The 12,721-nt window shown below is 40.6% G+C and overlaps 1 protein-coding gene across 2 annotated transcripts in view; it reads left to right on the top strand.

Annotated features, from left to right (window-relative positions):
* ATG7 (autophagy related 7) overlaps positions 1-12,721 on the top strand; it is a 230,381-nt gene that overhangs the window by 30,052 nt on the left and 187,608 nt on the right. For both annotated transcript variants that reach the window (XM_044916407.1, XM_021695209.2), the window contains exons 6-8: positions 320-436; positions 1,891-2,040; positions 11,492-11,580. In XM_044916407.1, the coding sequence (XP_044772342.1) occupies positions 320-436; positions 1,891-2,040; positions 11,492-11,580 (356 nt within the window). The remainder of the gene's footprint in view (positions 1-319; positions 437-1,890; positions 2,041-11,491; positions 11,581-12,721) is intronic.

Here is a 12,721-nt window from a genome sequence, read left to right as displayed (position 1 = left end):
AATAGTTATGTCCTGAGGTGGTTTTGTGTATTTAACAGTGATGACGATAATTACCAATTAACACTTTTCTGTTAGCAAGTGGTTAATATGTTTATAATGAGATATTATTGTGTGGTGTATGGGAATATTTTAAGAGAAGGACAGAAATTCTGTATTCTATTATGAGTTCTGTTGGAGATGAGACTTTCTGACCAGCTGATCGTATCTTGTGTGCATTGGTGTGTCTGCCTACATGGCGATGGGGAATTACATTAATGGATGTGTTTCAGTTTAATCACTGGTGCTACTCTGATATCTTCTGTTATATTCTTTCTTCTAGGATCTAAAGAAGTACCACTTCTACTACTGGTTTTGCTTCCCTGCTCTCTGCCTTCCAGATAGTATACCCCTCATTCAGGGGCCAGTGGGCTTGGATCAAAGGTTTTCACCAAAACAGGTATCAACAAGTAAAATAAAATGCAGACAAAATTGGGTTTAACGCATTTGAGTACTTTAATTCATTCTAAAGACAGATAGGCACTTGTCTGAATGGAGAGATGGTCACCATGGAATCCTGCAAAGATGGTACTAGGAGCATACTTATTTACAAAATGTTTGTAAAAATCATTTTGAAGGAGTAGTGAGTGATACTTTTTCAAGTTTTCAGTGACATTTGGTGAAAGGCTCAGCTGGTAGGGAGAAGTTATATGAACATGTTGAAAGTCTGCAAGAATTTGCCAAAATGTGGTTTTCACTTTCACTGTAGAGAACCCTAAGGCAGTATACTTTGAGAAGAGTCTTTAAAAACAAATAGAAGACATTCTACTACCCTCACACCAAGTTGTAGAACTTCTACGTCAGGAATGGTACATGCAGAGCTAGTCTTTTTTTTTTTTTTTTTTTTAAAGATTTTATTCATTTATTTGACAGAGAGGGAACACAAGCAGAGGGAGTGGGAGAGGGAGAAGCAGGGAGAGAGGGAACACAAGCAGAGGGAGTGGGAGAGGGAGAAGCAGGCTTGGCTCAATCCCAGGACCCTAGGATCATGACCTGAGCAGAAGGCAGACGTTTAACAACTGAGCCACCAGGCGCCCCCAGAGCTAGTCTTTGTGGTCTAAGAAAGACAATAAGGTCATCCGAGATGGTCCTGAGGAGAGCAAATGAAAATAATCAGGCTAGTAGAACATAGACCCTAAACCAAAGAATTCTGATTGTCATTGAAGCGAGGATTGAGTGGCAAGATGATTTGAAATCATGAAGCACTAGGAAGGAGCCCTTATTGATGAAAAAATAGTGATAAGTTTGTTTAGGTCAAATCGAAGGTTGTAGTTTTGTGGAACTAATTTCCCAAGAAGAGATATAAGTGGAGGAAAAGGATTATGCCATGGGACTGACTACTGATGGATACAGGGTTTCTTTTAGGAGTGACATAAATATTCTAAAATAATTGCACTGATAGTTGCATAATCCTGTGAACATGCTAAAAACAGCACTGAATTATGCACTTTACATGGGTGAGTTTTATAGTAAGTGAGGTATGTCTCAATAATGCTGCTCTTTTATGGAAAGGTTCAAGGTAAAATTCATCAGTGGTGGATTCAGTGCTTGGTTATTACAGGAGAGAAATAATGTTTGGAGCTCTCTCTACACCTTTGTGATTAACGTCTTAGGGAGCCACCGTGCTGCACCATAAAGTGTCTCCTCATACCCCTAAGACACACCACCATGCACGTAGAAAGTGTTATATAGAAGTGAATATTATACTTCTATGTTCATTTGCTACAAAAGAATAACACAGTTATGCTCAGTCATTTCTAGTCTTCTGGCTTTAAAGTACCTTTTATGTTAATTTTTAGCTCAGAACTAGATATGTAATTGTCTGGAGAATAACTCAATGTTTCCTGTTCTTAGATTCAAGCCCTTGGGTGTGCATATGATGCTCTTTGTCAAACAGAAGGAGTCCCAGCACTACCTTACTTCTTAATCAAGTATGATGAGAACATGGTGCTGGTTTCCCTGCTTAAACACTACAGTGATTTCTTCCAAGACCAAAGGACAAAGGTCAGAGAAACTCTGAGTTTTGTTTTATTATCCCTTAAAAAAATCTGATGTTCATGTCTTAATAGACCACTAAAATTCAAACTCACTTAGATTTCTTTAGCCCTCCACGGAATGTTGTGGAACATTCTTTATCTTCATGCCCACCCCTGCTGTTCCCAGATCAGCTTCTCCAGATTTTCTTAGCTCTGTTACACCTCAGAGTAATTTTGGGTTCCTCCCTTCCTATTCGTGATAAAGTTATTTCAATTTTCCTTCCTGATATATTTTGTATCTATATTTTAACTTATTTCCAGAGTTACCACCATAGGTCAGGCCCTGATTACCTCTCTCCCGGACAGTTAGAGTCTTCTTGCTTCTATCCTGTGTACCACCACTTGCCTCAAACTGCTCACATTCACCCTGTCCTTCAGTGATCCGGTTAATGGTGTCTTCCTTCTAGCTCCAGGCCACCTCTCCTGCCTCATCTTCCACTATTTTCCTCATAAACCATTGCTCAGCTGAGTTTGCCTGTTTTTTTCAGAGAACCCCCCCTTACCCCCACCCTCACTAATCAAGTCTACCTAGGGATTTTCCTTTTTTTTTTTTTTTTTTTTTTTATTTAAAGACTTTATTTTGACAGAGAGAGAGACAGCGAGAGAGGGAACACAAGCAGGGGGAGTGGGAGAGGGAGAAGCAGGCTTCCCTGCTGAGCAGAGAGCCCCACATGGGGCTCGATCCCAGGACCCTGTGATCATGACCTGAGCTGAAAGCAGACGCTTAATGACTGAGCCACCCAGGCACCCCTACCTAGGGATTTTTCTATATCTCTCTTTGACCTTGCACTGTATCATCTAAAACATGTTCTATGTGTGAAAATCCTAAGAAACTCTCCTTGTTGGAATCCTAGCTCTACAGTGAAGCCTTCTCACAGGGTGGCCTGGCCGTGTGTGATCTTTCCTTTTCTGATCTCACTGCACTTACTTTCTGATCCTCATTTACTGTTCTGTTCCCTTGTCCAAATTACTTTATGTTCCATACTAGATGGTAAGCTCCTAAAGGGCAGAGCCTGTGTCTTAATATATCTGCATCTACAGAGTGTCTAGAACTGGTCTTAGGTCCTCAATAAAATTCTTCTGAACAAATGAAAAAGTACTGTAAGTGTCTTTCAGAAGTGTATATAGTGAGCTATCTCAGCCATATAAGGGATTGTAAATTAAAATAAACAATTGATGAATTTTATGAAGTTACGAAGTCAAGTGGGATAATTTCATTAGCCATGTAGATACATCAGAGTTGAGAAAAGAGAGACCTCTAACAGATGCCCTGATTATTCCTTAGCCTGAGCTTAAGATACTTTTTTTTTAAGTACATTTTTTTCTCAACTACATTAGCATTTTCCTTCACAAAATAATACTATATTAGGTGCTAGGCATTCTGTTTTCTATCCTCTTCTTTTTTTTTATCTTTTTGAAAAATACCAGCTGTGAGCCACTAAGTGACTGGAACTCACAAATAGCATATCACTTTAGTTTGGACAGTGCTGATTGCCCAGTTTGAGAATACTGGCCGGTAAATGAGCTGCACTAAGTATGGTTCCATTTGTGATTTTTATTTCCAGCTGCATCTTTCTGTTTTTAAATTCTCTTGAAGCTATTCAACCATTATTTTAAGGTTTCAGGTTTTTTGAAGTAAACATTTTGTATATTTCCTACTAATCTTTTTCTATTTTTTAAAGACTAAGATGGTACCATATCTCTTTTATTGTAGCATTTAGCATAATACTGTTACACTCTGTATCAACATCCTTTCTGATAGATAACATCCAATTTTTGACATTTAGTTTTCTCATACTTCTTCACTATTAGGAGCCTCCCTGTGCATCAAATTCCTGCCCTCCCCCCACTTATCTTGAATTATTTCCTAGTTTCTAGATAGAGAATTACTGACTTAAAGGGTTTGGACATTTTAAGGTCTATGATCAGTGGTGTGCTGGTAAATGTTTGACAGCTGGCTCTCATGTGGGGCAAAACCCTGATTGTGTATGTTTGCTTCTTTCCATGGTGCCAGTACTCCCACCATGGCCGAGTTGGGGCTGCCAAAGTGAAGTCACAGAGCACAGAGATGGGAAGAGATGGTAACAGTTGGCTTTCCCCAGTCTGTTCAGGTCACCTCTGGCCCACTGCTTATCATAACTGTGGCTCACAAACTCTGCTGGTTTTCCCTCCTGCCAGCCGTGCACCCTGACCAGCACTGGGATTTTACACATTTTACACATTTGCATCAGTTAAAAATGGGCCTTGTTTACGTGCTTCTTTCCCTCGGTGAGATGTTGATGCCACTTACTGGTCATGGTGGCAACTGCATTGTTAACAATTAGTTGTCTTTTAAGCCGGTGTTTGTGATTCCATCAAAAACAGCCCGTATCGCTGTTCCGTTGCCAGTCTTTAGGGAAAGCTTGCTTGAGTCTTCTGCTTTCTTTAGAGCAGTTATTGAAGATTGGATGTTTGGGAAACATTTTGTAATTTTAACAATATTAGCCTTTAATTCTAGGGTTTGAAAATCTTTGGACAAGAGCGATAACAAAGGAACAGCAATTGGTATGCTATTAGCGGGGCTCTTTCTTCACTTAGCAAGCTCCGCATCTTGGCAGCCGTCTGTGACATCGCAGCGCATTAGATACTTGGATTTTCTATCCTGTACTTTTAAAACATATAATCGCCTTTGCACATTTCCTGTTATACCGAGTATTTGAGTAATAGATGGCCATTTGTCAGATAAGTGTGTTTTAAGGGATCGGTGTGGAAATTTCTCCAGCTGAAGATACTCAAGTTGACAATTTTGCCCTCTTTTCTTTCTCACATTGTACTTTTTCAGCAAATAGCTGGGTGGACCATAGCCAGAGCATGACTGAGCTACTTCAACGAATAGTATGCTCTCGGCCAAGTAGAAAGGAGCATTTATTTCGACAACCTTCTAAACAAATTTTTTTTTTCCAATTACATTTTGCTTCTTTCTACTGATTTGTATTATAAAAGAAGTGATTTGTCCAACTTCACACAATGACTGTGTGACAAAGCCAGTTGGAGAACACAGAACTCCTAGCCCATAATGATTTCTGACTGCCACTACCACCAACAAAAAATCTGTTTACCCAAATAGTTAAGCTGGCTTACCTAGCATTGTGCTGACTAATTCCTACAGTGATTGAAGTTCCTGATTTGGTTCCGAAAGCACTTAAAGATTTTGGAATCACTTTTGAATCATCAAAGAAATATCAATGATGTTCAGCCTAATGTCAAATGGATTCTATCATTTTCCTGTCTGGTTGCTTGCTTTTTGTACTCATGCATGCCTCATGTGGGTAGGAGAGTTACTTTAAGGCATCTCAAAGTCAACCTCCCTTTGTGGTTGATAGATTTCTCTTCAGCAGTTCATTCCTACTCTGTAGCTCATCTTAGGTCAGGTTGCTCTAAGAAACTTATTCCTGTTTTTTCCTGCTCAGAAAAAGTTGTTTTTTTTTTTACTACCTTCCTATCTCATTGCCTTTGTATTTAGTGTCAGAAATGTACTCATTCTTTGAAATTAGGTACCCACTTACAGTATTGAGTTATGACATTTTTGTTTCTATAAATTCATTTAGTCCCAACTCTACACTTATAGATGATAAAACCTGAATGTAGAAAATATTTGATAAACTGGAACTTATCCCCTTTTTTTCTCTGCCAGTTAGGAAAAAGGGAACCTTGAGACGGAAGGTAGATCACTATGTAACGATAACAGATTGAACTGAACAGAAGGGTCAGTGCAGGTACAACAGAGTTTATTTACATTGCTGTTATAGTTAGCATCTGTTGAGTGCTTGCCTGGTTTCCAGTCTCTGTGTCCAGGCAGAGTTCTCCAAAGAGGGGAAACGTAAGGCATAGAGAGATTGTATGAGGGTAAATAACTCAGGGCATCTGCTAAGAGTCCAGGTTTATTGAGTCACATTTGAAGATTGAAACTGAGAGTCTCAATATGAAGGGCATTTTCTGGATTGATGCTATGTAGATTCTTCCTAAATGAAAATTGAGTAGCCTTTAGATACCCAGTAAGATTGAGCCTAATAAGTCTGTGTTGTCTTATAACCTATGTAGGATTTTGTTTCTCTTTAATGTTCTATAAAGTTCTGTAATTCTGGAGCTAGAAGGAATCCTTTGAGATGAAATGATACAGCCCCTCCATTTTATGGGTAAGGAGAGAATATCCCCATGGTCACTTTTCTTTACTACGTTAGTATGCTTGCCTACTCACACCCCAAGGTCTGAAAATCAGTTAGCAGTAGAAGTAGAACACATGCCTGCTGACCTCTGGCTTTTTCTACCACATCAGGTCATTTTCTTCTTCTAAGCTGTTTTAAATGTTACAGAAGTAGAAGGCCAATCTCTCCCTTCTCCCCCTTTTCTTGCTGGGTAATAGAGTTGTAAATATCTTTGATAAATTTTTAAAAAGGTGAAGTCAAAGCGATGGTTACTTAATAAATATAGTTTGCCAGCAGATGCCATCTGTCATGATTGATAGAAGGGAACCCAAAGCTGAAAGGTGTCCCAGGTGGTGGTGGTGGCCAACGGGACCAGAAGAACTCAAGGGAGACAACTTCTTCATTCAGAGGAAGCCCTGGGGGGAGCGCTTCATTCTTCAAGTTCTCTCGCTTCTCAGAGCAAGTCCTTTGAGATTAAACTGTCACATCCTCCCCAGGAGATTCCCAGTGTTAAAATGTCACCGAAGGGGTACCCTGTACTGTTGAGAAAGGAAAGGGGAGGAAAAGGAGCCAGCCAAGATGCTGCACCATGGCTTTATATGTGGGCTTCAGATCTCTGTTGGTCAGCCATCACCTCCCTCCCTCCAGGGGCCCCCCAGGATCCCTGCCCAAAGATGGGGTGTAAGAGGCGGGGCTTTCCATACAGTGGGGCCTGGAGAAATGGCCAGTTCTGTCATTTATTCAGCACAATTTGCTGAGCATTCTGTACTATGCCAGGTACCAGGGATGGAAAGAGGAGCATGATAGACATTGCTCGAGCCCTCGCAGAGAGAGGCCAGCAAAGAAACAGATATGAAATGCATCCTGTAGTTCCTCCATTCCAAAATGCATTTTGCTTCACATTTTAATTTTTCAAAGTCAGGAATTGCTTGCAGTTGTGTATATTTAATGTAGTGGTTTTCCCCCATTTTTTCTATCCGGTTTGAAAGTACATTTTATAATCTGTGGTGCCTTTGAATCAAGAAAATACCATGCTTCAACAAATAATCACAGTTACCACAGGAAAAATCTAGGATGCAACAAACCCCATTTTAAGCACTCCTAGACCTGTGGTGGCTAGTGCTGAAAAGAATAGTGTACGTAAGAATCACATGAGGAGGTCACAGAGCACGTGGGTATTGGTACCTCGGGAAGTCTGGGATGGGGCACAGGTCATGCAAGTTCCAAGAGCAGCCTGGACAGTTCCGATGCAGTTTGTGTGTGGTGGACCATATTTCGAGAAATCGCCGCAGACTCTCAAGAGGTCTTTGTACTCGCTGTACTTTAGAATCACCTGGGGAGCTTTTACAAACTAATGCTCAAGCCACACCCCAGACTGGCGAAATCAGAACCTTAGGAGGTGGGACCCAGGCAGCAGGATTTTTGAAAGCTTCCCAAGTGATTGTCACGCACATTCAAATATGAAGACCAAGATCAGAGAGGGTTGAAGAGCAGAGCAGTGCTGCTCAAACTGCAGTGAGCATGCAGATCACCTGGGTCCTTGTTAAAACGCAGATTCGGATCCAGCAGGGCTGGAGACAGGGAGCCTGAGATTCTGCATTTCTGACAGATTCCCAGGTGATGCTCCTGGTGCATGGACCACATTTTACAGAGAGTGGAAAGACATACAGCTAGTCCAGACTTCCAAGGTAATGAAAAATGGCCCCATAGACTTTTTTCTTTTGTCTATAAGATCACCTTCTCTAATGGTTCTCAGAGTAAGTGTGTGGACTGGCCCAACTGCACCAGAATCACTTAGGCACTTTATACAGATACAGATGGCTAGGCTCACCACTAGAGATTTGGAGGCACGAGTAATATTAGCAGCATTACACATGTGCAGGGCTTTTCGTGTCAGTACCATATCCTGTAACCCTCACTGTATCTCTGTGAAGCAGGTGCACAGAGATTCAGGTTTAAAAAGCTGAGGCCTGGGGTGCCTGGGTGGCTTAATCAGTTAAGTGTCTGACTCTTAATTTTGGCTCAGGTCATGATCTCAGGATCATGAGATTGAGCCCCCGTGTCAGACTCTGAGCTCAGCAGGGAGTCGGCTTGAGATTCTCTCTCCCCCTCTCCCTCTTCACCCCCCCACCCCCTGCGCTCACTCTCTCTCAAGTAAATCTTAAAAAAAAAAAAGAAAAAAATGCCGAGGCCTAGAGGCACCTGGGTGGCTCAGTCGGTTAAGCATCCTACTCTTGATTTCAGCTCAGTTCATGATCTCAGGGTCATAAGATTGAGCCCCACGTCAGGCTCTGCGCTGGGCATGGAGCCTGCTTAAGATCCTCTCTCTCTCTCCCCCTGCCCCTATCTGCCCCCCCCCCCAAAAAAAAGCTGAGGCCTAAAGGATTTGACTAATTTGCCCTAGGCCACTCATGTAGCAAGGGGCAGTACTCAGAATAGTCTCTGCAAACTCTATTTTTAAAAGCTTCTTGGATGCTGGTGTTTCATCTCCCATGGGAAAGGAAATCTCAAATAAAGATATTGTGTGTTTCCTGAAAGGATGGTTATATGTTTGAATCTGTATTGAATTAAATATGAATCTGTCTGTTTGCATCAAAGACATGAAATGCATCTAGACAAAAAGCATTGGTGTTAGGAATAAGAAAATTTCACATAGAGAAGGTAGCAAAAAAAGAATATCCTTGGAATAATGCAATAATTATCTGATAAGACTAGAGTAAAATTCATTTTCAGAGGTTTGTATTGAGCACAGATGAAGGCTAATTAATTGTCCTTCAATAGGAAATAGAAAAAAGTTATGGTGCATCAGTACCATGGAATGCCATTCAGCCACTACTGACAGTGGTTGTAGAAAGACATTTATTGGCATGGAAGAGAGTTCATGATAGAATAAGAGATATAAAACAGTATAGCATCTCATTTTCGATTAGTAATAAAAATTGTACTAAAATTATATAATTGTATAAAAGTTGTGATAAAAATATATTTATGCAAAGATCAAGTTATGGGAGGTTATATATCAAAGTGTTAATATTGGTTTTCTCTGGATAGTGGTCTTATAGGCCTTTTCTTCCTGCCTGCCTGCCTTTCTATCTTTTGTTTCCTTTCTTTCCTTTCTCTGAGTATGGGTTAAGCTTCTGCTTTGTATCTAACATTATACTGAGCATTGTAGTAAAATAAATGGAATTGTTTGGCCTGGCCCCATTCTTATAGAACTAACTGGATCTAGAGTAACCAAAATTCTACCATGTTTTTATTTAACCCACAACTACACCTATAAAGGAAACCTGTGGGTTGATTTATGGTTCTCTCCCAGCCATCTTTCCTCCCTCCCTCCCTCTCTCCCTCCTTTTACTCACCAACCCATTCACCCTCCCTCCTTTCTTCCTTCCCTCCCATCCACCCACTCATCCATCATCCATCCATCCATCTTATCATTATTCAACATGCATTCACTAAGTGTCTGGTATGTATATATGAACTGATCATGGGGAGATGAAAAAGATAATCCCTGCTCTCTAGACGCTCATTGTCTTCTCTTTTTTTAAATAAACTTTTTATTTTGGAATAATTTTAGATTTATAGGAAAATTTAAAATACAGTGCAGAGAGGGTTCCCATACACTCTCACCCAGTTTCGGTTTTCTCTAATGTTATCCCCTTACAATACCATGGTACCTGATAAACCAGCATTGGTGGATTACTATTACCTAAACTCTAGACTTTATTCAGCTTTTCACCAGTTTTTCCCACAACGTCTTCCGTCTGTTCCAGGAGCCATTCCAGGAGACTACATTGCATTTTGTTGTCATGTTTCCTTAGTCTCCCCTGGTCTGTAGCAATTCCTCAGACTTCCCTTGTTTTATTTGACCTTGACAGTTTTGAAGAGTACTAGACAGTTATTTTGGTAGAATTCTCCTTAATTTGGGTTTGTCTGATGTTTTCTTATGATTAGACTGGGGTTATGGGTTTTTGGAAGGAATGACACTAAAGGTGAGGTGCCCTGGTCATCACATCATATTGGGGGTGCCTGATACTCACATGGCATCCCTGGTGATGTTAAACTTGATCATGTGGTTATGGTAGCCTTTGCCAGATTTCTCCATTGTGAAGTTACTGTTTTTTCTTTGGGAGTGGGTCACTAAGTCCAGCCCCCTCTCAAGGAGGAGAAGGATTAAGCTCTACTCCTGGAAGGGGCAGTATCTGTAGATACTGTTTGGAAATCTTCTGTAAAGAAGACTTGTCTCTTCATCTTCATATTTTTATTTATCCCATTATTTATTTATATCAGTATGGACTCACAGATATATATTTTATACTTTGGGTTTTAATCCAATCCTGCGTTATTTATTTGCATTGCTCAAATTGTTCTAGCCTTGGCCATTGAATGCTGTTTCACTTGGTTTTGGTGTCCCCTTGGCATGGCTCCATGCCTTTGTTTGTTGAGCACTTATTGCTGCAGGCTCATCTTGTATTTTCCCTGCCTCAGCCCTACAATTAGCCATGTGTTCAAGGAGCCCTGATTCCTTTTATTAGAGAATGGTATTTAGAAATTAAGATCTGGGTGCTGCATGCTCATTGTCTTTTGAAAGGAAGAAGAAAAAGTAAAAAATGTTATGTATAATGTACAAATTGCTATGGAATCACAGCAGACAGTGACTATTCCCACCAAAGGGAGTCTTCACTGAAGAAATGGTATTTGAAGTTGAATAGTTTTCTAGATAGTCAGTGTTGAGGGAGTTGGAGGGGGCCAGAGTGGAAGGAAATACATATGAGCAATATCAAGATCATCTGACTTTTTAGTTTGATCTGACTGTAGACTTACAGGTAGTGGCCCTTCTTTGATTTTCTTGTTACATAAATGCTAGCAATTTTCACAGATTGTGTCTCTATATGAGAGGATGTTCTCTGTGTGAGCCCTGACAGTTGACTGTCTTCCCTCCCCGATATTTCCCTTGCAATCTTTCTTCCTTCTAAATGTATCTAGTTCCTACCGTGCCAGGCCTACTGTAAGGTATGGTGGGGGTGCAGAGAAGAATTTGATAGCCCCTCCATCCAGAAGTCCTGTGGTCTGGCGTGAGATCCTTTTGCTTTCTTCTCTCTAGCCCTTCATCAAGTGTCTAATTGTTAATGCTTTTGCAGAATAGCATAAAAAGGAAGAGAAAGTCTTAGCAGTGTCAGTACTGTGAACCTGACATGATACTTGACTCACTCAGAAAGGCTTTTTTCTTCACAGATAACAATTGGTGTATATGATCCCTGTAACTTAGCCCAGCATCCTGGATGGCCTTTGAGGAATCTTTTGGTCCTAGCAGCCCACCGATGGTATTTACATGTGTGTGTCTGTGTCTGTCTGTCTGTCTCTGTCGATCTATTTTTGACATTGTGTCTGCCTCTGTCTGGGTCTCTTTTTTCCCGTATGTGTTTTTTCATTTCTGGCATAGAAACCAGATAATAAATCAATTCATCAGTCACAATCCAATTTCCGTCAATGGTAAGCCCCTAAGCAGGTGTGTTATGGAGCTGCAGACTCTGACCATACTGCACTAAAGACATTTCAGAGTAGGGCAGGGTGAGCAGCCAGAGGTCCCAAGCCAGAAATTCTCCAGCCCCTCCCTCCAGCTGTCTGGGTCACCCTCAGATAGGATTTTCCTACTGCTACCATCTTCCTTTTCTCCTCGCCCTAAAATAATGAAAACAGGTTATCTAAGAGGTCAATATACATTTAAAAAGATGCTCAACATCATTAGTCATCATGGACATGAAATATAATGAGATTCTACTCAGTAATAGAGGTAATGAGGTACCATGCTGAGATACTACTACATGCTTACCAAATGACTTGAAAAAGATGACAGGACCAAGTGTTGTCAAAGATGTGAATCAGTTGGAACCCTCAAACTGCTCAAAAACTGGCAGCATCCGCCAAAGTTAAAACTATCTATGGCTCAACAGTTTCTTTCTCAGGTAGATAATGCATAGAAATGTGCACTCAGATATAAGCAAAACACATATGCAGGGATGTTTATAGCAGCATTATTCTTTATGATCAAACACTGGGAATAACCCAGATGTCCTTCAACAGTGAAATGGTTAATAAATTGTGGCATATTCATTGTGATGGAATGTGATGTCGTAGTAAATCTGAGTGAACTGCTGATGCACGTGTCAACACGGATGCCATGATGTTGAGTGAAAATAAGCTGGCCCTTAAGAGAATATGCCCTCTCTGATTGCTTCCATGTAAAGATCAGAACAGGAAAAACCCAGTAATGGACTTAGACATTAGAGTAGTAGTTACTCTTGAAAGGGGTGGCCAGTGACTGCGAGAAGGCATGAGATAAGCTCCTTTATATTTAGGATTTGTGTACTTGTCTTTATATCTATTTTACTTACATAAAAATGCTTTAAAAAAATGAAGGTAGCTTAATTATAGATTGTCCCTGGAGGGAGAATGGTTACACTT

Source organism: Neomonachus schauinslandi, chromosome 1 (assembly GCF_002201575.2).
Source record: "Neomonachus schauinslandi chromosome 1, ASM220157v2, whole genome shotgun sequence".
Classification (NCBI taxonomy): domain Eukaryota; kingdom Metazoa; phylum Chordata; class Mammalia; order Carnivora; family Phocidae; genus Neomonachus; species Neomonachus schauinslandi.
Note: the sequence above shows the minus strand (reverse complement) of the source record. Positions and strands in the feature narration are given on the sequence as shown.